Raw genomic sequence first — 22,500 nt, forward strand, 5'->3', positions numbered from 1 at the left:
GGTGATTGGAGAATGGTTGTATATGAATGATGTTGTGATGCATGAGGTGGAGTGGGCGGGGGGGGGGGGTTATTATGTGTGAGCAAAATTTGACGCAGCCCGAAGGGATTTCTCCCCGTCCTCTCCTTTTATGCAATGGGGGGACGGAGAGGGAGGGGTCACCGATTTAATGAAGCGGCCTTGCTGTGGATATGCTGTGTCTTGCGACACTGCCTCTGACCCAGGGCAGTGGACAAGTTGCAGGGATGACCCGTCATCCAGGAGGTGCTCAGATAAGAGGGAGGGTGGAGGGGTGTGGAGTGTATTCAGGGATGGAATGGGTGGAAATGATTTTATGCCTTTCCCTTTTTGGCTACCTCCCTTGTAAGGGGGAAAAACCTTGGTATATGTATGTATGTATATATATATATTTATATATATATATATATGTTTAAGGACATTGATTGGATGACCCTTGAACTGACATTGATTGGATGACCCTTGAACATGGCCATATAGGTAGTCGCTTGATTGATTTTCTTGGTGACAATTACTTAATTCAGCATGTAAAAGAGCCCACAAGATATGGAAACTTACTCGATTTATTGATCACTAGCCGCGAAAGCATGGCAACTGATGTAGAAGTCGGTGAATCTGTTGCAAATAGCGATCACAACTTAGTCAGATTCAAACTCCTAAACAATTTTAGAATAGATACTTGTGCTTCTAAAATACCCGATTTCAGTAAAGCTCAGTTCATAGAACTACGTCAGGAGCTTCAGCTTACAGATTGGGAGGAAAAATTAAACGAAAGGCCTGTAGATCAGATGTGGGAAATATTTCAAAATACGCTCACTAAGATGATTCAAACTTACATTCCTTTTAAGGACAGACGTCCCCCAAATCAGGCTCGCCCTAAGTGGCTCGACAAAGAAACTGAAAAAAGTATTGCTAAAAAGAGACAGGCTTATAAGAAATATAAGTGCTCGGGTGCATCTAATGACTATGAAAGTTATGTATCAATACAGAGAGATTTAAAAAAGACAATAAGAAAAAGAAAACGACAATACGAAATGAACATCGCTGAGAAATCCAAAGAGAATCCCAAAGAATTCTATAGTTACATTAGAGATAAAAAGGTTGTTAGGAATCACATTGGTCCACTATTATCTGCTGACGGTCAACTTGAATATTCAAATGAAGGAATGTGTAATCTCTTAAACAATTATTTTAGCTCGGTATTCGTAAACGAAACACCTCAAAGTGAATTCCAAACTGAAACCTGTGAAAAGTCTGGGGTAAACTTACTCACTACGGTAAATATAACAAAAGAAACAATTAAAAGGTGTATAGACAAACTCAAAGTTAACAAAACACCAGGGCCTGACGGTTGGCATCCAAGAATCTTAAAGGAAATTAAAAATGAGATTGTTGTTCCATTAGAAATTATTTTCAAGAAATCCATCATATCCGGAGATGTCCCAATAGAATGGAAGCTAGCTAACGTTACTCCCATATTCAAAAAAGGTGACAAAAAGAAACCAAATAACTATAGGCCTATTAGTTTGACTTCGATCGTAGGAAAAATAATGGAAACTATCATCAGAGATGCTATCGAATATCATTTAGAAAGTAACCGTTTGATAAATGATAGCCAACATGGTTTCAGACGGAAACGTTCTTGCGTGACTAACTTACTCGAATTCTACAACACAGTTATCTCGAATTATGACAAAAGAAACAATATAGATTTAATATATCTAGACTTTGCAAAAGCTTTTGATACCGTCCCACACGAAAGACTACTTACTAAATTAGCTTTGCATGGAATAAGTGGTAGCCTATTAGGTTGGACTAGTAATTGGTTGAAAGGTCGAAAACAGAGAGTTGTTTTAAATGGAAAAACTTCTGGATGGAAAAGTGTTGCAAGTGGAGTTCCTCAGGGTTCCGTTCTTGGGCCACTTCTATTCATAGTATATATAAATGATATAGACCATGGACTAAAATCTACTGTTTCCAAATTTGCTGATGATACAAAACTGTGCGGAGTGGCAAATGATCACTCAAACCAATTAGATATTCAAGAAGATTTAGATCAATTACAGCAATGGTCTGAAAAGTGGCTAATGAAATTTAACACAAGTAAATGCAAGGTAATGCACATAGGTAAAAATAACAGCAATTACGATTACAAATTATTTGGAAATTCGTTAACAAAAGTGGATAGTGAAAAAGATCTCGGCGTAATTATCAGTAACGACCTCAAATCATCCAAGCAGTGTATTTCAGCCTCTGAGAAAGCAAATAAGATTCTGGGATTGATTGCACGATCGTTTGATTTCAAAAGTCCATCACTCATTAACAAGCTATATAAATCGTTAGTTCGTCCACATTTGGAATATGCTGTTTCCGTATGGTCACCGAATCTCATTAAAGACATTGACAGACTGGAAAAAGTACAACGGCGAGCCACAAAACTGATTCCAAATATCAAAAATAAATCATACGAAAATCGACTTAAGCACATGAATCTGTTTTCCCTAAAAAAGCGTAGACTCAGAGGTGACTTGATACAGGTCTTTAAGATTTTAAAGGGAATTGACAACATCAAAAGTGACCAAATTTTCACATTGAATGAGAATCAGACAAGAAACAATGGTCTCAAACTGTCCGGAAATAGATTCAATTTGGAAGTAGGTAGAAACAACTTTGCCAACCGTGTAGTTAATGAATGGAATAAACTTCCTGCACAGGTAGTGCAATGTAGTTCAGTTCGAAGCTTTAAGAATCATTTAGATAAATACCTAAGTAAGATGCTGTAATGATTATAATTTATGTTATATTATTTGTTTTTGTTTTGTTATAATTTGTCTGTCTGATTTTCATTTATTATTAGTTATATGTCAATTTATTATCATTTACTATTTACCTGTTTGTTTGTTATTCAACTATACCAATGCATTTATTTATGTATTTTAATTGTTATTTACATTGTTATAGTTTTAATTTATTATTAATGTTTTTTTAATTTTTTTTTTTTTTTTTTTTTTTTTTTTTTTTTTTTTTTTTTTTTTTGCATCCGACCTAGATATGGATCAAAAGGTCTCCTGTCGGCATGCTTTGCCTTTGTAATCCTTATATATGTATATATATATATATATATACATGTATGTATATACATATATGTATATATATATGTATATATATATATATATATATATATATATATATATATATATATATATATACATACATATTCTGGCCATTTCTATTCACCCTCCGCCGTGATTCATTTGGTAGAGCGCGAGTCTAGTAACTGCGCGGAGATTCGAGCTTCGGTTCGAATCCTGACCGCGGTGCAGAGGTTAGGAAGGGTATCCAAATCTAGAAATGGCCCCCGACTGCTGCTCACCTCGGACGTGAGGTTGACATAACTGAGCGATATATAACTATAAGCTTCCTCCAGATGACGTCACTGCATTGGCATACCGTGGACACAGTGTCTCTTGCTTTAATGTATACATGTCTACCATCGGCAACGTAGAGGTCCGAGCGTGTACCACCCCTGTAAATCAGGAGAAAACAATATATAAATAAACATAAAAATAAAGAAAATATGAAAAGATATCTTTAGCCTTCTCTCTCTCTTATCTCGCTGATAGTGGTCATCGTTCTGACTGCTTCCAAGACATCTTATCTTTAAAAATCCCCTCCCCATCCCTCCCTCGCCCCCGTTTCAAGGTTGAGCATTGTCTTATTACCAAAATATTGCGTTCATTACTGCTAATAATTGCCTTTGTTGACCGAACCATTAGGAAAGTCGAAGCAAATCTTTCTGGTTGATACAGAGGACTGGGTGTGTATTTAGAGTATTTAGATTTAGAGTATTTAGATCTTTTATCCTGTCTCAGTGATGGTTGATTTCGCTCTACTTTAGTGACATCATCTTACAAATTCAATCTGGGGCTCAGTGGCATATCAACGACAAAATGGGTTCTAGGCCAATCGAAACGTTGTGTCGCATCAGTTGATCTTATTTTATTTATCATCTTATTCTTGTTTCCTTTATATTAGTTTATTCCATTTTTTTTTCCCTATTCTGTTTGGTCTTGTTTGATTTGATCTTATTTTACTTTATTTTATTTTATTCTTTCTCATTCGATTTTACTTATTTTATCTATATCATCTTATTTCTAAATCTATAGAGGAGGTCACCGTAAGGGTTAATGAATGACCGTTTATGTTGACCAAGTTTCGAATATAATCCCACCACACATGAGCTCGAAGGATCCAGCTCTCCAACAAATAAAGCTCACCGTCACTTGTTTCGACTGTCCGTTTACGGTGGGCAATCATGACGGCTTTGGTTTAAGCCAATGGTTACCGTACTTTTTTTTCCAATTTAAAAATGTAAAATGTTACTCCTATTAATAAAACTGGGTCATAATCATTACATAGGCAATCATCAAATATATTGTAGTCATTTTCACTGCCTCTGAATATATGTAATATGTTATCCGTTTTAGTACATCTTATGCAATATCTTGCCCCAAGGTGTCACATTTTCTCAATTTCCTGAATTCGTCGACATTATCTTCGCTCCTCCTTTCTCCTTCAAGAATTGACACATTTTCCCTTAAAAATTTACATTTACCTCAATTTTAGGAATCACTGGTTAGAATACAGCTTTGCTTTGTATAAGCATTTACATTATGAATTAACCAGTTATCCCATACGAGTAATGTGGCAACTATGGATAGATTACAGAGTTGGTGAAAAAAAAATAAATTAGGAAACCAAGAAAAGAGGCGACACCTTGCAACGTGATATTGAAATAAACACTAAATAAGGACGGAGGCTTGATTAGTAAGACGTTTCTCTTGTTACAGCTTTATTTAGTACTTGATAATAAAACCCTCCCATGTTGTAAAAGCTGGTTCTCAATCCCAGTAAGACCCTTTCAAACCTCAAGGTGAAATCGTCCTCTCACGAAACGGTCCTCTCCTCCCCATTACTATTCTTAGAGACACTGGTGCCGCTCAGTCCATTATCATAAAATCTGCTCTACCCGAGATAGGACCAGAATCTCTGGACCCAAAGTAACCATAAGTGATCCGTCCTCAGTTCATTCCACAGAACTGATCAATGTATTCTTCAAGAGTAAATTCTTTCAAAAAGAAGTGGAGATCGGTATCTGGTACAAACCCCTGCCTATTCTAGGAGTTTACCTCATCCTTGGTAACGATCTCACCGACTCCTTAATAGTCCCTCCGCTCGAGGTAGTAAACCCTCCCTGTGACCTAGGCCCAGCTCTGGTAGAGCACCACTTGCATCCCGAAATTTTTCCTCTGCGTGCGGTCACCCGCTCACAAAATTGCCTTGTAGACCCCCACTGCCCAGTACATTTGATCTTCCTAACCAAATCATATCCTCTGAAAACCTCTTTAGAGCTCAACTCGGGGATATCATCCTCCAAAACTTCCGTAGAGTAGCAGTCAGTTCTCGAGGAGAAGTTGACCACATCCCTGGATTCTCCTTCCAAAAGGGAATCCGAATGAGAGTAACCAACCTCCTTCCCGTTCTTATCTCGATACTTGGGCCGAACAACACCAAATTATCATCCCTCGTTCTATCCAACCCAGTATCATCCAGATCGCTCATGATGGTTCTGGAGGACATCTACTGTAGGTATTTGTAAGACCTACGATCGAACCAATGAGCACTTCTTCTGACTCGGTTTAAAGAAGACCGTCACTGATTACGTCAGGACCTGTCATACTTGCCAGATGGTGGGAAAACCCAACCAGAAAATCCCACAAGCTCCTCTGAACCCCATCCCCGTCTCTGCTGAACCCTTTGAAAATGTGATTATAGATTGTGTGGGGCCATGGCTCAAGACAAAGAAAGGAAACCAATCTATCCTCACTGTAATGTGTCCGGTAATTAGGTACCCTGAAGCTTTTCCTCTGAAGAAAATCAACCCTCGAATCATAGCAAACACTCTGTTAAACTTTTGTCACTTAAGAGGTCTACCCAAAGAGATCCAATCTGACAGAGGAACAAACTTCACCGGTGACCTTTTTACCAGTGAGCTAGAAGAATTAGGCATTACCCAAACCCTATCCACCGTTTATCATCCCGAAACTCAGGGCGCTCTCGAACGGTTCCATCTCAAGGCCATGCTTCGAAAAAACTTGCTTAAATTCACCTTCTGATTGGAATGAGGGACAACCCCTCATGTTATTTGCTGTAAGGGAAACCGTACAGTCCTCGTTAGGGTTCTCTCCCTTCGAACTGCTGTACGGTCGCCAAATAAGAGGATCCTTTAAGATCCTTAAGGAACAGTGGTATCAAGAGGCCCCTCAACATCCCAAACAGACGGTGAACCAATATTTTGATCAATTAAAACACCGACTGAAATTAGTCCGAAACATTACCTTATAGAACTTAGCCGCGTCTCAAGCCAAAATGGAAATCCCCCTTTTTTTTTTTTACTAGACAAGCACCCGGCTTCGCCGGCCCTGGCTTTGCCAGGGGTGCTTGGCCTGCGGCGCCATTGGGGCTACGCCCCTTGAGATACCCTCTGTCCCTGAATTTTCTTGTAATAATGAAGGTTTTACAAATAAAAGATAGATTTTTACAAATAGTTTTATTTAACATCATATACAAATTTTGTACACCATTATTGCTTCATTTTCTTTCTTGGAGGGCCATCATCTTTAATATCTGAGTCCTCTTCCGAGTCGTAGCCGCTTCCATCACTGTCTTCGAATATTTTTCCGTCATCATCGCTGTCGTCACTCAAAGCCTTCAAAAACTCCTTTATCATCCTCTTCATGTTCTCCTTATTCCTTTTCTTTTCATTTTCAAATTCTTTTTTCTGCTTTTTCATTTCCTCTCTGATACTCTGGATCATTTCAATGAATTCTCCAGAATCACAGTTTTCTTCCCCATAATTGGACTCAGGAGGCATGATCATGTTGATGGCGTCTATTTCGTTGATTTTGTAGGCGGACTTTGGTATTACAGTGATCGATTGATCAGGTTCTTCTTCTGCTATTTCGACTTCTGTTTCGTCGTCGTTAGACGTTTTCATATATGTCTCTTCCACGATGTCTTCATAATTACCTTTATAAGACCCTTCTCCGGAGAAAAGCTCTTTATACACGTGTGTGTTAAAACGAAAAAGGCTTACTGGCTCTGGCTTGAGAAGCGTTACAAAACAACAGGGGCGCGAGGCGTTTTGCAAACCCACCCAAAAGTCAGAGAACTCATCCAATTAATTTCCACTCCCAATCCCAATCCCACTCATTATCATTATCATGCAGGGAGTCCCATGGGACTTGAGCGAGTAGCAACGTTTATAGATATAAACTTTATGATATAGTATAAATCTCAGAAAATAAGCTTTTATATAAAATTAAATATATTTCAGAGCTCTTACCTCTATTCAGTAGACGAAGGCAGTGACTTGATTAGTTATAAGAAGTGAAATGCAGAAGATTGTGACGTCATGTCGTTGCTTGGAAAACTACGCATCATAGATGCCAATTCAGGAGTTGGCTATACTTTTAAATACTGAATATGAAATTTTTATAAGTATATATGTATGTGTATATGTATATATATATATATATATACATATATATATATATATATATATGTATATATATATATACTGAATATGAAAATGCAGAAGATTGTGACGTCATGTCGTTGCTTGGAAAACTACGCACCATAGATGCCAATTCAGGAGTTGGCTATACTTTTAAATACTGAATATGAAAATTTTATAAGTATATATGTATGTATATATATATATATATATATATATATATATATATATATGTATGTATATATATATACTGAATATGAAAATGTTATAAGTATATATATATATATATACATATATGTGTTTATATATAAATATATACATATATATATATATGTATACATATGTATACGTATATATGTGTGTGTGTGTGTGTGTGTGTGTGTGTGTGTGTGTGTGTGTGTATCTTGGGTCAAATGAAATTTTAAATGATATGTTATTATAAGAAGTGAAATGCTGAAGATTGTGACGTCATGTCGTCGTTACTTGGAACACTACGTCATGTCTCTTCCTCTGATTAGCTGGGACCCGGAAAGGTTCTGGCTTGAGAAGCGTTACAAAATCACCACGTCAACACAGGGGCGCGAGGCGTTTTGCAAAACCACCCAAAAGTCAGAGAACCCATCCAATTAATCTTTTAGTAGTACTAAGAAAGCCAAAGTTCGAACCTTTAAACCCGGTGACGAGGTACTCCTGTATCTGCCCATACCTAGAGCTCCCCTCACCCACAAGTTTCAAGGTCCCTACATAGTTTCCCACCGCCTTAATAAACTCATCTACGTTGTTCTTACTCCTGACAGGCAAAAAGACTCCAAACTAGCTACAAAACCCATAATGTGAATCTATTATCCCAGTACAAAATAACGATCCTACCATTCCCCCAACTTAGCTCCTCCCTCCTCTCAAACCCATCCTCATCCCTTGTCCACTTAAATCGAAAACAACAAGAGGATCTAACCCTACTATTTCCAAAAAACACCCTACCATCTTTGCAGACCACCCAGGGTTGTGTACTACGGGCGAACACAACATAAAACTTCTTCCTAACACTTCTCCTGTTCACCAGGCCCCTTATCGTCTCAACCCCCATAAACTCAAATTTATGAAAACTGAGGTGGACTACTTGGTGGAACATCGTCTGGCAGAACCAAGCTCTGCTGGTCCCCAAGGAAGACGATAGTTGGAGACTGCATGCATAGACTACCGTAGATTGAGCGCCGCTACGGAAAAGGACCGTTACCCCTCACCCCGTATCAAAACTCTAGACCAGCGTTTTTCAAACTGTGGGTCCCGACCCTTCAGTGGGTCGCGTGAAAAATGAAATGGGTCGCGACAAAAAAAAAGCAAGTGAGAGTAAGGCGGAGGAGGAGGAAGAGATGATGATGAAAAATTAACATTTCCTGAAATATCTCTCTTCTTTCTTTATCTCTTTCCCTCTCCCTTTCTCCTTTTCCTTTTTCCTTCTCTCTCTCTCTCTCTCTCTCTCTCTCTCTCTCTCTCTCTCTCTCTCTCTCTCTCTCTCTCTCTCTCTCTCTCTCTATATATATATATATATATATATATATATATATATATATGAAAAAGGTGGAAAAAGAGAGTCACGGGTCACCCAACTAGAGAACCTTGGAAGCAAAATAGAATCGTAGAAATGAGAGATACTACGTTAGCACATTGACCTTGCCTATCCGGAGCGACGTACATACATACATGCATACATCCATACATACATACATACATGCATACATACATACATGCATGCATGCATGCATACATACACACATGCATACATATACCAACGGTTTTCTCCCCTTACATTGGAGGTAACCAAAAAACAAAGACATAAAATCCACTCCCACTCATTCTATCCCCACATACTCCACTCCCATTCAATCCTCTCCCTCCCTCTCATCTTGGCTCCTCCTGGATGACGGGTCATCCCTGCATCTCGCCAACTACCCAGGGTCAGAGGCAATACAGCAAGATACAGCACATCCACAGCAAGGCCGCTCCATTTAATCGGCGACCCCCCTCTCCGTCCCCTCATGCAGAAAAAGAGATGGGGAGAAATCCCTTCGGGCTGCATCAAAATATCATTCCCACTTACTCCCTCACTCCCCCATCCCCCACCCACTCCCTTCCATGTATCACAGCATCATCCATACACAACTATTCTTCACTCACCCCATCTTCTCCCTTCCTTCCTCAACAGACATCCCCCTCTTTCCTAATGCCCATTTTACCCCATCCATCCATCCATCTCATCTAGGGTCGTCCTTTTATATTCACTCCTTCCACTTCTGTCTTCCACACTTCTTTTACTAATCTTTATTCACTCATCCCTTTCATGTGTCCAAACCATCCCAATACTTTTTCACCAACCCCATCTCCCAGCTCCCTCTCCATCCCCGCTCTCCTCTTCACTTCCTCATTTCTCACTCTATCCAACCTAGTAACCCCTACCATACTTCTCAGGCATTTCATCTCAAACGCATTCAAACTCCTCTTTTATGTTCAATGTTTCTACCCCATACAGTGCTATCGGCACAATCACTTTCATACAATCTTCTTTTAGCATCCATTCCCAAATGTTTATTTATCATCACACTTTTTAATCCCTTTTAAGGCATTTGCTTCTCTCAATCTACATTCTACCCTCCACTTCCACTCCTCCCTGTTCCGCCACATTCACCTAGGTATCTAAAGCGGAGCGACGTACGTACCTAAAACTGCCAACACTTAGGTAATGAAGGCATAGATGGGGCATGATAGAGCTCTGGGAGCACTTCGGTTGTTATGAGAAATACATCCAACATCCTTTAAGACATGAACCAAGCTATCTATACATCAGACATTCATTCCAGCGTCCTGTTGATGGAATATTCAGTGTGCAACGCAACAACAACTATCACAGGACAGCATATAAAATGGACAAGCTGTATTATATTTGAGTATGTCTAAAAATTGTCGGGTCGGCTACTGGGAGAATGCAGGAATTGTAATCCATCCATGCTACCAGCACAACCTTATAGTCTCCAGCAGTCTGCGACCACGACATGTAATCATCTTGTCTGGTCTACGAAACTACAGCATTGCGTAGTTTGTCGGCGTTAAATTAAGCGCATTAGGCAATGATCAGCGGCAATTGCGTAAGTTACGTAAATATATTGGGAGGATGAATTTTTCGTGTTGTTCAGTGATCATAGGTTGCAGAATGTAAGTGATAAAAGTAACGAGGAAAGTAATGTACGCTAATAAAACATCCATTAATCTTGTGGGTATGAAATAAATAATGTGCATTATGATATTACTATCGTGACGGCTGCAAGCAGCATCCCTATTTTCATAACTATCTGTTTAGAGGTTGTTGAATATTTGCTCTTTTGTTCTAAACATTCTACTCTAGTCGGAAAAGAGGATGTGATAACTGAGAGACTGGAATTTGTTGTAACACGTATAATGTATTTAAAGGAAATAAAATAAGAATTGATACTCTAGAGAAAATAACATTGGACGAATGTCCAAGGCCACTTTAGGGTACCAACTACGTTGCCAGACGTGTTGCCTTCTGATGTGACAAAATAAATATTCCTTTGCTAACTAGTTTTTTGCAAGAAGTTTTACATGGTAACATAAACTATGTACTGGTTTCTGGATGTTTCACTTCATCGTTAGTTAGGTAGCTATACATAATCAGAAATCATTGGTCATGCAAGTATTTGCATTACAGTACATAACAATACCTTATTCATTCTGGAGTTTACCCATTGTAATCTATATAATACTATGGACTGGTGGTTATACGATTTCTATTGAGTTTCTTGATTGAAAAGTTTTGTATAAACACCATTAATTACTGTATATGACAGTTTTAACCTTAAAGATCTTATCGAGTTATCGCTCCTGCTGTAGTGAATGTACACCAACAGCATCACGAATTCACAGTTGTCTGTTGGGTGGAGTGAGAAGGAGAGTAACTGCAAGAGCAGGTGACACTCGGCGAGTTTTTGTGACAACAAAGTGAGTATAAATGTAGAGAGAAAATCTTCCGTGACCATGGTAATTGAAACACGAGAGGCTCGAACATGTATGATATTGTTGTAAACAATGACAAGGAGTGGGTATTCTAGTAGAGATTGAGCCTACAGAAAATATTATGTAATGGTGCTTAATACACGTCATGTAATTCAAGAGGAGCTGTGGGTTGCCCAAGGGCTATCTACGTGAATTTCTTCTTGAGATTAAACAAAGAAACTTTAAATTACAGTTAATTATTTTTGTTTGAACTTCAATACGTACAAAGTTTTGTAATAAGGGTCGTACATTAATTTGTATTACATTTTCATTTATTTATGAACATTTAAGAAATGTTCATGTATTTACCATGAGTGATTAATTATTGAAAGAAATCTAGAATAAAGATTTGTGTGATAATTGAGTCATGCTCAGAATTGTTTACATAAATGAAGATGAAACAGAAGTAAAATAGTACCTGTCTTCTCTATTAAAAAGAGATGCATGAGTAATGTAATATTTGCTAGTGTCATCACTTTGAAAATCCATGAGACCTTAAGACCTGCAGGTATTTTTTTTTAATTATTTGTGATATTCAAATTTCAGAGATAGCTTGGTGCTGCCAAGGTTAGGCTAGTGAAGATTTTTTTTTTTACAATTTATTGTTCAAGATTCATGCAAATTTGTCTTGGATGAGGTTAACTATATAGAAAAAATTGTAACAAATGTTAGTAGCATTTACCATCCCACATAATACATAAATAGGATTTGTATAGATACACCCACTGTCCTTAAGGGGTTGAGTGAAAGTGTACTTCCACCGTATCCCCATCTAACAATCCATTTGTTGTCCTTCCCATCATATTACCTTGTGTGTGAGGGGTCACAGCTGCCCCCTTGTACACTACTCAGGTCGGTGCAGCAAGATATAGCACTTCCATGTAGACCCCAACAGCCAGAGCTAGTTTACATCCAACACTTCATTCCCTTGTAATATATTTTCTTATTAAACTTTTATTTTAATGTTTCTAATTTGAAAAATGATATCAATTGCTGCACAACAAAAATGCATATATCCTAAGAGAGTTTCCTCAATTTTTCAAAAGGGCTTTGAAAAGGGAGGTAGCCACCCACATTTTTTATTTGTATATTTATTATTTTATCATTATTATTATTATTTTTTAATTAGATCAGACATATTCCCTGATCTTCATAGCCTTCTCGACCAACATTTGCTATATTATGATTATTAATTAGCACAACTGAAGCCTCAGGACTCGGATAAACTAAACTCGCAATGTTTGCATAGTCATAGAAATAGTAATATTGAGGTTTTATAAAGTGATACTTTTATTTTGACTTACCATTTAATCTGTGACTTGACCTGAATTAAATTATCTCTTGGACCACAAATTTTGGTTTGATGCTGAATGTCAGCCAAAGATTGTGTTCCTGGATCCCTCGCAAGAAGCTAAATGACCTAAATTAACTATTTTGGATCTCCATTTTTGCTTTGATGCTAAATGTCAGTCAGAGATTATGTTCCTGGATCCCTTGCAAGAAGCTAAATGACCTGAATTAACTATCTTGGATCTCCAATTTTGCTTTGATGCTGAATGTCAGCCAAAGATTATGTTCCTGGATTCCTCGCAAGAAGCTATGTTCCTAGACCCCTAACATTGTCATGTTGCTGGGTTGCTAGTTTATTTTTTGTGCAGGATGTTGGTAATAATTGTTGCCTTGAGTTTCACTGATTTGAAACTTTCAGTCATTAAGTAACAGACCCTTGGACCCTCCTATGGATCTCTGGGGGGAAAAAAATGGATTGTTGTCTTTTTATACTGTTATGAATGTGGTGTTAATATCACTGACTAGGAGGAGGAGGAGGAGGGGAGGTTAAGGTGGGACAGTTACTACTTGTCAGCTCTTCCTAATTAGAAAAGTGGAGGAAAGAGTAAAAGTTGATTCAGGTTCTTGGGTAAAAATTAGGTACTGGAGTGCCAATCTCTTGTTGCTTCACTCCAAATGGAGGTAAAGTAATGGCCCACATTTGTTCTTTATATAGATGATATCAATGATAATTTGCCCTGCTGGCTAGTGGTACATGTAACTACAAACTCAACATTTATGCCATCTGAATGTAAATTACAACAATGTTAGGCATATTAGAGGTCAGAGTCGCAAAGTAGAAGACACAGAACACCTTATCCTACTCAGTCCCACTTTCCTTAACCAGACAACATAAATATCTCCTCTTTGAGTGATTGTGTGTGTGAAGGTGAGGCCTAAGACAACAAAGTGATTGATTGAAAACATTAGGTGTAATATATGATGTGCCATTTTGGCGCTCAAATAGACGGAGGTCCTCATTAGATGCAACAAAGTTTGTTTTGACTGTAATATAGTGATTATATTGTTCTGTTTTTATGATTTAGTAGTAGATCACTCTCATATGACCTTCTATAGAAAAGTATAATTTGTAACAGCAGGCTATGTCCCCCCAAAATTTTTGTCATGGGTTCCTCGGGTTGAGAATCACCAAACAAGGCAATTCCAGTTTACACATTTCTAGGAAAAACTTTCTTCACATTCTTCAAACATGTGATCTTTTTCCTGTGGGCTTGTGATACCCTTGCAAACCCATCATCTCTATCAGTATTCCGCCCCCTTTATGGGCCTGAACACTACCAAGAATCTGCCTCCTTCTTTTTAATTTCTTGAAAGATGGCTATCTCCCTTATAAAGGAGAAAAATTCCTTTGTATATAGATAATTGAAAGATGGCAAGTCTAATGCTTGTATGGTTTATACTTGTATGTAAGGCTTGGAGCCATTTTGGTTGCTGCTCTTTGTACTCTCTCAAACTTGTGTGGAGACTATACCAATGCAGATAAAGCTCTATAGTTTCATCATCCCCTCATTTCTATAGTTTTTGAAAAGCACCACGATTTTCTTCATCAATCTGTCTTGCCTACAACCTTACTGATATGTTTTTCAGGTGATAGGATATCTTTTATCAATATTTCCTAGATGTTTATCCACTTTTACTTTTACCATTGTTTCTCCTCCCTATGAATAATTAAATCGTGTTTTTTTTTCTCTATTTCTAGTCTCCAGTACATTGCATTTCCTTGCACTGAAATTAATTTTCCATCCTAGGGTCCAGGCATATATACTATCTAGATTAAAAAGAAAAAAACTTAGTCCTGTTTGTCTCTCACTTTTATGATCTTCACATTGTCTGCAACATATTAGTGTAGCTTGTTGTACATTCTACATTCATGTAGAAAAAGAATACTACGCATTTTATTGCTGACCCTTGTGGGGCTCTGCTTGTCACTGTTTTCTATCCTGACATCTTATCTTTTAATATTATTTTCATGTACCCATCCTTCAGGAAAACTTTTATCCACTTAAGTAGTTTACCTTGTAGTCTTCCAGTATGCCACAATTTTTATAGTTATTAATTGCGAAGTACCTTGCCAAAGACCTTCTCTTGATCTCTCTTGATCTAGGTTTACACAATTCTCTCTCTCTCTCTCTCTCTCTCTCTCTCTCTCTCTCTCTCTCTCTCTCTCTCTCTCTCTCTCTCTCTCTCTCTCTCTCTCTCTCTCTCTCTCTCTCCATTCCCTTCCCTTCCCTTCCCTTCCCTTCCCTTCCCTTCCCTTCCAGTCCTGTGGCAATTAATTTTCTTTATCTTGCAATTAGACAATGAATTTTGTATGCCAGTTGGTCCCCACATTTTTTTATTATTATTATTATCAGTTTGAGCTATCACTCAGCTCTGAATCTTTCTCACATTTTGATTCCAGCACTTTTATGTTTATAACTTCAAACCCAGTGCTATTGCTCATTTCCTTCCTCAACAAAATAATTTTCCCTCATGAAAACATGTTTGAAACTTTCCTTCATTATTTGAGTCTGTGTTGATGTTGCTTCAGATATCTCACCATCCATATTTAGCTTAGAGATTCCTTCCCAGTATCTCATTTCAACATTGGTAGATTTGTCAAACAATTTTGATTCATCAGTCAATATCAATCTGCCTCTGGTCTCTCTTGCAGAAGACCTGTAGCCGTCAGGTAACTAGCAACAGCCTCATCTTGTGTTTATCGATGATACTCTTTTCAAAATTCCCTTCTATTTCTCTTTGGATTCTTGTCAAATCATTTCTAAGTTCTTTGTATTCTTCTTAGTTCTGTTGGAGACTACACTCATAAAAGAATGCTGTTCACTTCAAACTTCTTACTATTGTTCCATTCTATTACTCTTTTTAAATCTATCCTTTACCACATCAATTACCTCATCTCCAGTGCAATATTGCCCCAGAGGATAAAGTGCTGGATATTGCCAATAAAATACTAATACCTTTATTCTGCTGGTTCACCTCTATTTTCCCCACACCATTCCTGGCTTTTGTGCTATCGTCAAGCTAGCACATCACCTTGTCCCAAGGTCCATTGGGTATGCCTCCTCTTTGCCACAGTCACCCCTTATATATTAGTCATGTGCACATACATTGTTATACCAAAAGTCTAATTGTTCCAGTTATTCATGTGAATATAGTATGTGCACTGTTATATGAAAAAGTTCCTACAGATAGATAATGGGCACCCAGATCTTGTACCTGGAGATGGTGGGTTTATGAACTGGATATTAGAGATTTCACACACCATCCATTTTCAAAACCCAATACCCTCACCTTCACCTGGAAGTTATACACAACCTCTGGATTGGGTCCAAGATCTTTCTTGTCTGCTTAAATTGTATTTCTTGTGCCTTATCATATAAGAGGATTTGAGAAATAGCAATTGATCACCTCCTTCTTATTACAATTTAGTGACACAAGAGACAGTCCTACACTAGTACAATGTAGACAACAGTTAAATGCCTCTTCCCAGAAAATATATATGGGATGGCCAGGGGATTGGCAGCCCTTTGCTATGGTGCTATTGGTTTCCAATCGGTTAAAATTGAAGTGGTATTTATTATTCCTCTATCTTTCTGTACATTTCTCTTCATCAATACACCTTTACATATCTCTCCCTGCATACGTCTAGGATGGGTTTCTAGGTGGTAAAACTTGAGGCAACAGTTGTAATTTCTTCAGCACTCCATGTTTCTCATCAACGTTACATCTTTACATATCTCCCCGTCACTATATCTCCCTGTTTACGAGTATATCTTCCATGGTTATGTAAATATCAAGTAATACATTTTTCTCTTGGTGGGTCCCCAAATGAAAATAAGTAGTTGTTGCTGTTGTTGTCGTTCCCTAGACTGTCTGTCCGAGCAGTCCTGTCTCCCCAAGGAATGCCACAGCAGGAACTGGGTTTTCCCACAAATCCTTTATAGAGTGTATGTTGTGTTGTTTGCGTGCATGATTGTGTATAATGCAGTCTTCTATTATGTGTTGTATGGTATGGGGTGAAGTGTTACATCCTGGGCAGCTGTTCACAATGTGGTCATCCAGCCTCTTCTGGTACCACAAAATAAGTAGTAGTTGCCTTGGGTTTCATTGACTGGAAACCCACAGTCCCATAATATCCAGCAATGGTTCTCAGGCACTTCTATAAACCTTTCTGGGAAGATTCCTTGGACTGTTGTATATTTTGTGTTAGTGTAGGACTGTATGTCACTAGCTGAAAGAAGTGGAAGGAGGGGAGTGGCTGCTAGTTGTCAGCTTACCATTTGAGAAGATGAAAGAAATACAGTTGAAGTTGATAGAGAGATCTTGGGCCTGATTCAGAGACTGACTGAAGGGTCTATCAGGGCTGCATCTTCAGATGGAGGGGAGGGTGGTGACAGGTTTTGAAAATAGACAGTAGGGTGATGATTCTGCCATTTATTGTGCAGGACTACCATGAAGACATACTTATTCTTGGTCCCTGAAACTAGATGATAAATAAGATAGTAATAGAATACAAATTCTGAATAGTAGTTGTTTGCTTTGTGTTGTCATAATGATATTTTGAATGACATTGTTATTCTTACTTGGACTTAACATGGAGATTTTGCATCCCAACAACTCATTTGACATGCAATGTCTGTTTTCAGTAATGATTAAATTTAATGTTGCCTACACCCCCTCTCAGAGAGGGCTAGGATGGGGTCTCAATACAGAGGACTTAATTTAGAAGGGAATTAATATAGTATGCCCATAGTACTTCCTTGCTGCCCAAAAGCATATTTAAGCATGAAATTAGTACATTTACTGAAGCATATATATACATACACCAATAGCTATCCCTTACAAAGGAGGTAGCCAAAAAACAAAGCCATAAAATCCACTCCACCCATTTCATCCCCATATAAATACATTATTTTTATGAATTCATCATTGTTCATGGTCATTAAAGGCTTATTTGTCTGAACAAAAGTATTTATGATAAATTTCTGTGCACTCATAGTCAAAGACCGATGAAATATTGTTTTTCAATGGAAAATTTTGTGTATCTTCCCGTAGTTTGTTCTCTTGTTTTTATTGGTTCTTCGTGTCATGTTTCATTTCTTTATACGAGATTGTTTCTAAAATACATTTACATGTTTTGGAAACTAAACTACAATGTATTTAAATTTTTTATTTAAATGAAAAATAACTTCTTCAACCAAATTTAATAGTAAAATAGTATAGCATATTACCAAGAACTGGGTCAGCAGGCATTATGAGTATCCCACAAGATGGATGTACCTGAGTTTTGTGTCGTTTTCAGATGTCTGAAGTGATTACATCAAGTGTAATACAATTTTTTTTCCAAATATAATATCACTCACTGATTACCGTGTGTATACCTAGATTTGGATACTCATGAGCATATAAGATATTGTATTATGGCATCCCTCATGTAACCACTATGATAGTACAGTAATTCATACCCATCAGAAGATGGAATCTTCTATTAAGTGTACTTAAAGATGCTGAAGCAAAGGAAAAATGCAGGGCTGGGTACATTCAAGTGCAATTGTGTTGTTTTTGCTTGGAAGAAAAGTGCTTTTTATTTTAGCCCAGATTATAGATGGTTCAGGATGTAAAAGAAGTGATATAGCCACTTCTAGCTTTAAAGGAATAAACTATAAAGCTTAGGACCTATCCCATCTCCAAAACGTTAATTTGGAACAAAATGAGGAATGGCGGTTCAGAGCAGTTGGCTGTAGGAATTTCAAATCGAGTGGACAGCTTTGCTCGACATTAGGGAGCCAAAGGATCTGTGAATAATGATAATAATAATAATAATAATAATAATAATGATAAATTAATAATAATGATAATAATAATAATAGATTAATAATAATAAATTAATAATAATAAATTAATAATAATAATAAATTAATAACAATTATAATAATAAAAATAATAAGTTATTAATAATAATAATAATAAAAATAAACAAGGAAGATATCAAGGAAGTAGAATACAGTGAGGCAGTATTCCAGTGGTGTAGAGTGCGGTCGGCAGGAATTGGAGGTTTCAAAGCAGCCTTGAGCTAAGCAACACACCGTGAAATGATTCCGTAGATAGTGGATTTTATTATTATTGTTTTATTATTCAGTTTCGTCACAGCATCAGTAACCACAAAATTGTAGGGGATACTGTGTGCAGTTGTGTTGATAAATTTTGTTGTCTGGGTAAGGGTTCAGGTACGGAGTCTACGTCAGTACGGTCAGGAGTTGCGTAGTGCGGACGAAGTAGTTGCTGTTGTCATATGCGCTTGAGGTGTTGCGAAGGGTAAACCACATTTGGGAATTTGAGAAAAGTGCTGGATTTGAACCCACAACTAAGCTAATGCGAGACCGGCAGACTATAACTTCACCCATGCACTGGCCAACCTGGGATTTGAGAACCGCTCGCATAGGCGAAAACAGTTGTCTCCACCTTGTTTCATTATTTTCACGCACGGTAAACTTGGCTATGCGTGGTAGCTTTGCTTACGTCGAGTCGGTCTATCCACGTGTCGCAGCTTTCATCCTGACGTCAAAATTTGAGCACTTTTTATTTATTTGTTTATTTTTTAATCTTGCAAAAGAAAATGACCCGTATTATTCTATTATATTCTATTTGTTCATATTATTTATTTGCTTGTTAGTTGTAAACTTACTTGTTTTATAATGGGAAAGCAAATAGGACATTTCATGAACGTTTGGTCAGCATATCCATATGTGATGCTAAGTGCGTTGCTCTTTTCCTATATACTACAATTAGGTACATTGGGTAAACGCCAGCGCGCGCGCGCGCACACACACACACACACACACACACACACACACACACACACACACACACTTTCAACGAACGGACGGCTTGACGAACGCTCTGAAGAAAAGTGCAGATTGTGGATACCAACGCAAAGAGAAGTGCCTTTTTGTATTTGCAGGGGGGGGGGAAATTGCTCGTGAGGCAGTAGGTAAGTAGGAAAAGAGGAGAAGGGGAGGGATTGCTGGGGAAATGGAAGGAAATGAGGATGTGGAGGACTTGGCCCAGGCAGACGGGCGTAAGGTCAACATGAAACGACCACCGGATGACGAAATGGCAAATAAAAATGTAAAGATTAGAAGTATAGAGAGGAGAAATACAGTAGAAAGTGACGAGAATATGTTCCAGGGATTTAAAGAGGGTGGGGGGGACACAACCCCCCCCCCGACTGATAAGACTAGAGGAGAGAGTTGATAAGGTGATCGAGGACTTGGAACGTAAGTTAGGTAAGGTAGACTCCATCTTCCAGAGAATTGAAAGATTGGAACAACTAGAGAAGGCTAACAGAAACTTAACTGAAGAAGTAGAGGACCTAAAAAGACAGTTAGGAAATGTAAAGGAGGAGAATGAGAAATTGAAGAAGAATAGTAATGAAAACAGTGAGAAAATAGCTACAGAAGCTAAAAATTGGAGAATAACTCAAGAAGGGAATAAGGTTTCATTCACTGACATAGTCAAACAGCAATTGAAAGAACATAATGAAGACTCAGTTATTAAAGTGATGAGACAGAAGGAGAATATAGTAAGAGAATTAGCTGACAAAAAGAAATGTATAATTATATTAGGAATGGAAGAGAAACATAACCCAGATAGAACCGCAAGAATCAAGGAGGAAAATGAAAGGGTAAGCAGTTTATTAAAATTAGTCCAGGAAGATGAACCAGAAATTATAAAGGAAATTGAGGAAAAATTCAGACTCGGAAAATATAGTACAGATAAGACCAGACCAATTAAGATTAAATTCAGGTCACAAACAACGGCAGAGAAAATTCTATCCAAGACAGGGAAACTAGCAACAAATGATCAATATAAAAAGGTATGGATAAAAAGAGAAATGAATAAGGAGGAAAGAGAGGCAGAAAAGCAGAAAAGAATTGAAGCTAAGGCAAAAAACGAGGAAAGAACGGAGTCAGAGAAAGAGAGATTCTATTGGAGAGTAGTGAACATGAAAATAAAGCAGTTCGACATACTAAAGAAAAACATAAGGGAAACAGAGAACACAATGGAAGTGGCAGAAAACTAAGAGTGTCTTACACAAATATAGATGGATTGATAACAGGATTGAATGAACTGAATGATTATTTGAAAGAAAAAGAACCGGACATAATGGGAATTGTAGAAACAAAATTAAAAGGCCCACTACCACCCAACAGTGTAGGACATGATACATACAATTATTGGATTAGAAACAGAGAGAAAAAACAAGGGGGTGGAGTTATGTTCCTGACAAAGAAGGATATAAACGTGAAAGGTGTCATATATGGAAAGAATACAGTAGAGATGATTATGATAGAAGTGGAAGACCGAGATAAGAAGAGCAGAAAATTTGTGATCAATTATGTGCCTCCGAAAACAGCCTCATGGGAGGAGAGTGAACATAAAAGTATGTTAGAGGACACAAAGATAGCATTAACTAAAATAATGGAAGACGGAGGAAGAATAGTTATGATGGGCGACTTTAATTGCAAAGAAATCTGCTGGGAAGAAATGACAGTAAAGAGTGGTGATGACTCATGGGGAAATGCTCTACTTGAGATGATTACTGACCATTCAATGACACAATGGATACAAGAGAACACTAGGTATAGAAATGAAGAAGAACCATCGAGGCTAGACTTAATAATTACATCTGAACCTAGAATAGTGGACAAGATTGAATATAAAACACCAATAGGTAAAAGTGACCACATATTGATTGAACTGGAACTTAATGAAGAAAAATATATGAAAAGAAATGAACAATATAGAAAAGGAAGAATGATGTATGAAAAAACAAACTTTGATAAAATAAGAGAATTCTTCCAACAAGAAAACTGGGAAGAAATATACAAAGAAGAAACATCAGTGGAAGAGAAATGGAATATTTTGACAAAAATTTACAAAGAAGGAGTGGAAAAGTATGTCCCAAGACAAAAACAAGAAAAAGAATATGTAAAATGCTGGTACAACAAAAGTTGTAGGGAGTTAAAAGACAAAAGAGACAAAGCCTGGACCGGATGGAAAAAAGACAGAAGACCTGAAAAATGGAAAATATATACTGGTTATAGAAATGAATATGTACAAAAGTGCAGAGAGGAAAAAAGAAAATATGAAAAAGATGTTATAGAAAAGTGTAAAGATCAACCAAAACTATTCTACAGATTTGTAAACAATAAACTGAAAAACAAACAAGACTTGGAGAAATTAAGACAAGGAGGAGTTGAATACACTGAGGAAATGGAAATGGCAGAAATTATGAACAAACATTTTAAATCAGTGTTTACAAGGGAAAATATACAACCTGAAGAGATTGAGTGGAAGGAAAAAGTCCCCCCTATGGAAGAAATAGAAGTAACGAAGAATGAAATATTGACACACTTGGGTAATTTTGATGTCAGAAAATCGCATGGGCCAGATGAAATAGCAAACTGGATTCTGAAAGAATGTAG

The 22,500-nt window shown here is 37.5% G+C and overlaps 1 protein-coding gene across 1 annotated transcript in view; it reads left to right on the top strand.

Moving 5' to 3' along the window:
* The first annotated feature begins 11,435 nt into the window (after positions 1-11,435).
* Positions 11,436-22,500, top strand: part of Cpr (Cytochrome P450 reductase) — a 64,454-nt gene continuing 53,389 nt past the window's right edge. Inside the window, exon 1 of the mRNA XM_076189363.1 lies at positions 11,436-11,608. Coding sequence (XP_076045478.1) covers positions 11,451-11,608 — 158 coding nt within the window. The 5' untranslated portion in view covers positions 11,436-11,450. The remainder of the gene's footprint in view (positions 11,609-22,500) is intronic.

This window comes from Oratosquilla oratoria, chromosome 8, assembly GCF_046742065.1.
Source record: "Oratosquilla oratoria isolate Oo_2021 chromosome 8, ASM4674206v1, whole genome shotgun sequence".
Classification (NCBI taxonomy): domain Eukaryota; kingdom Metazoa; phylum Arthropoda; class Malacostraca; order Stomatopoda; family Squillidae; genus Oratosquilla; species Oratosquilla oratoria.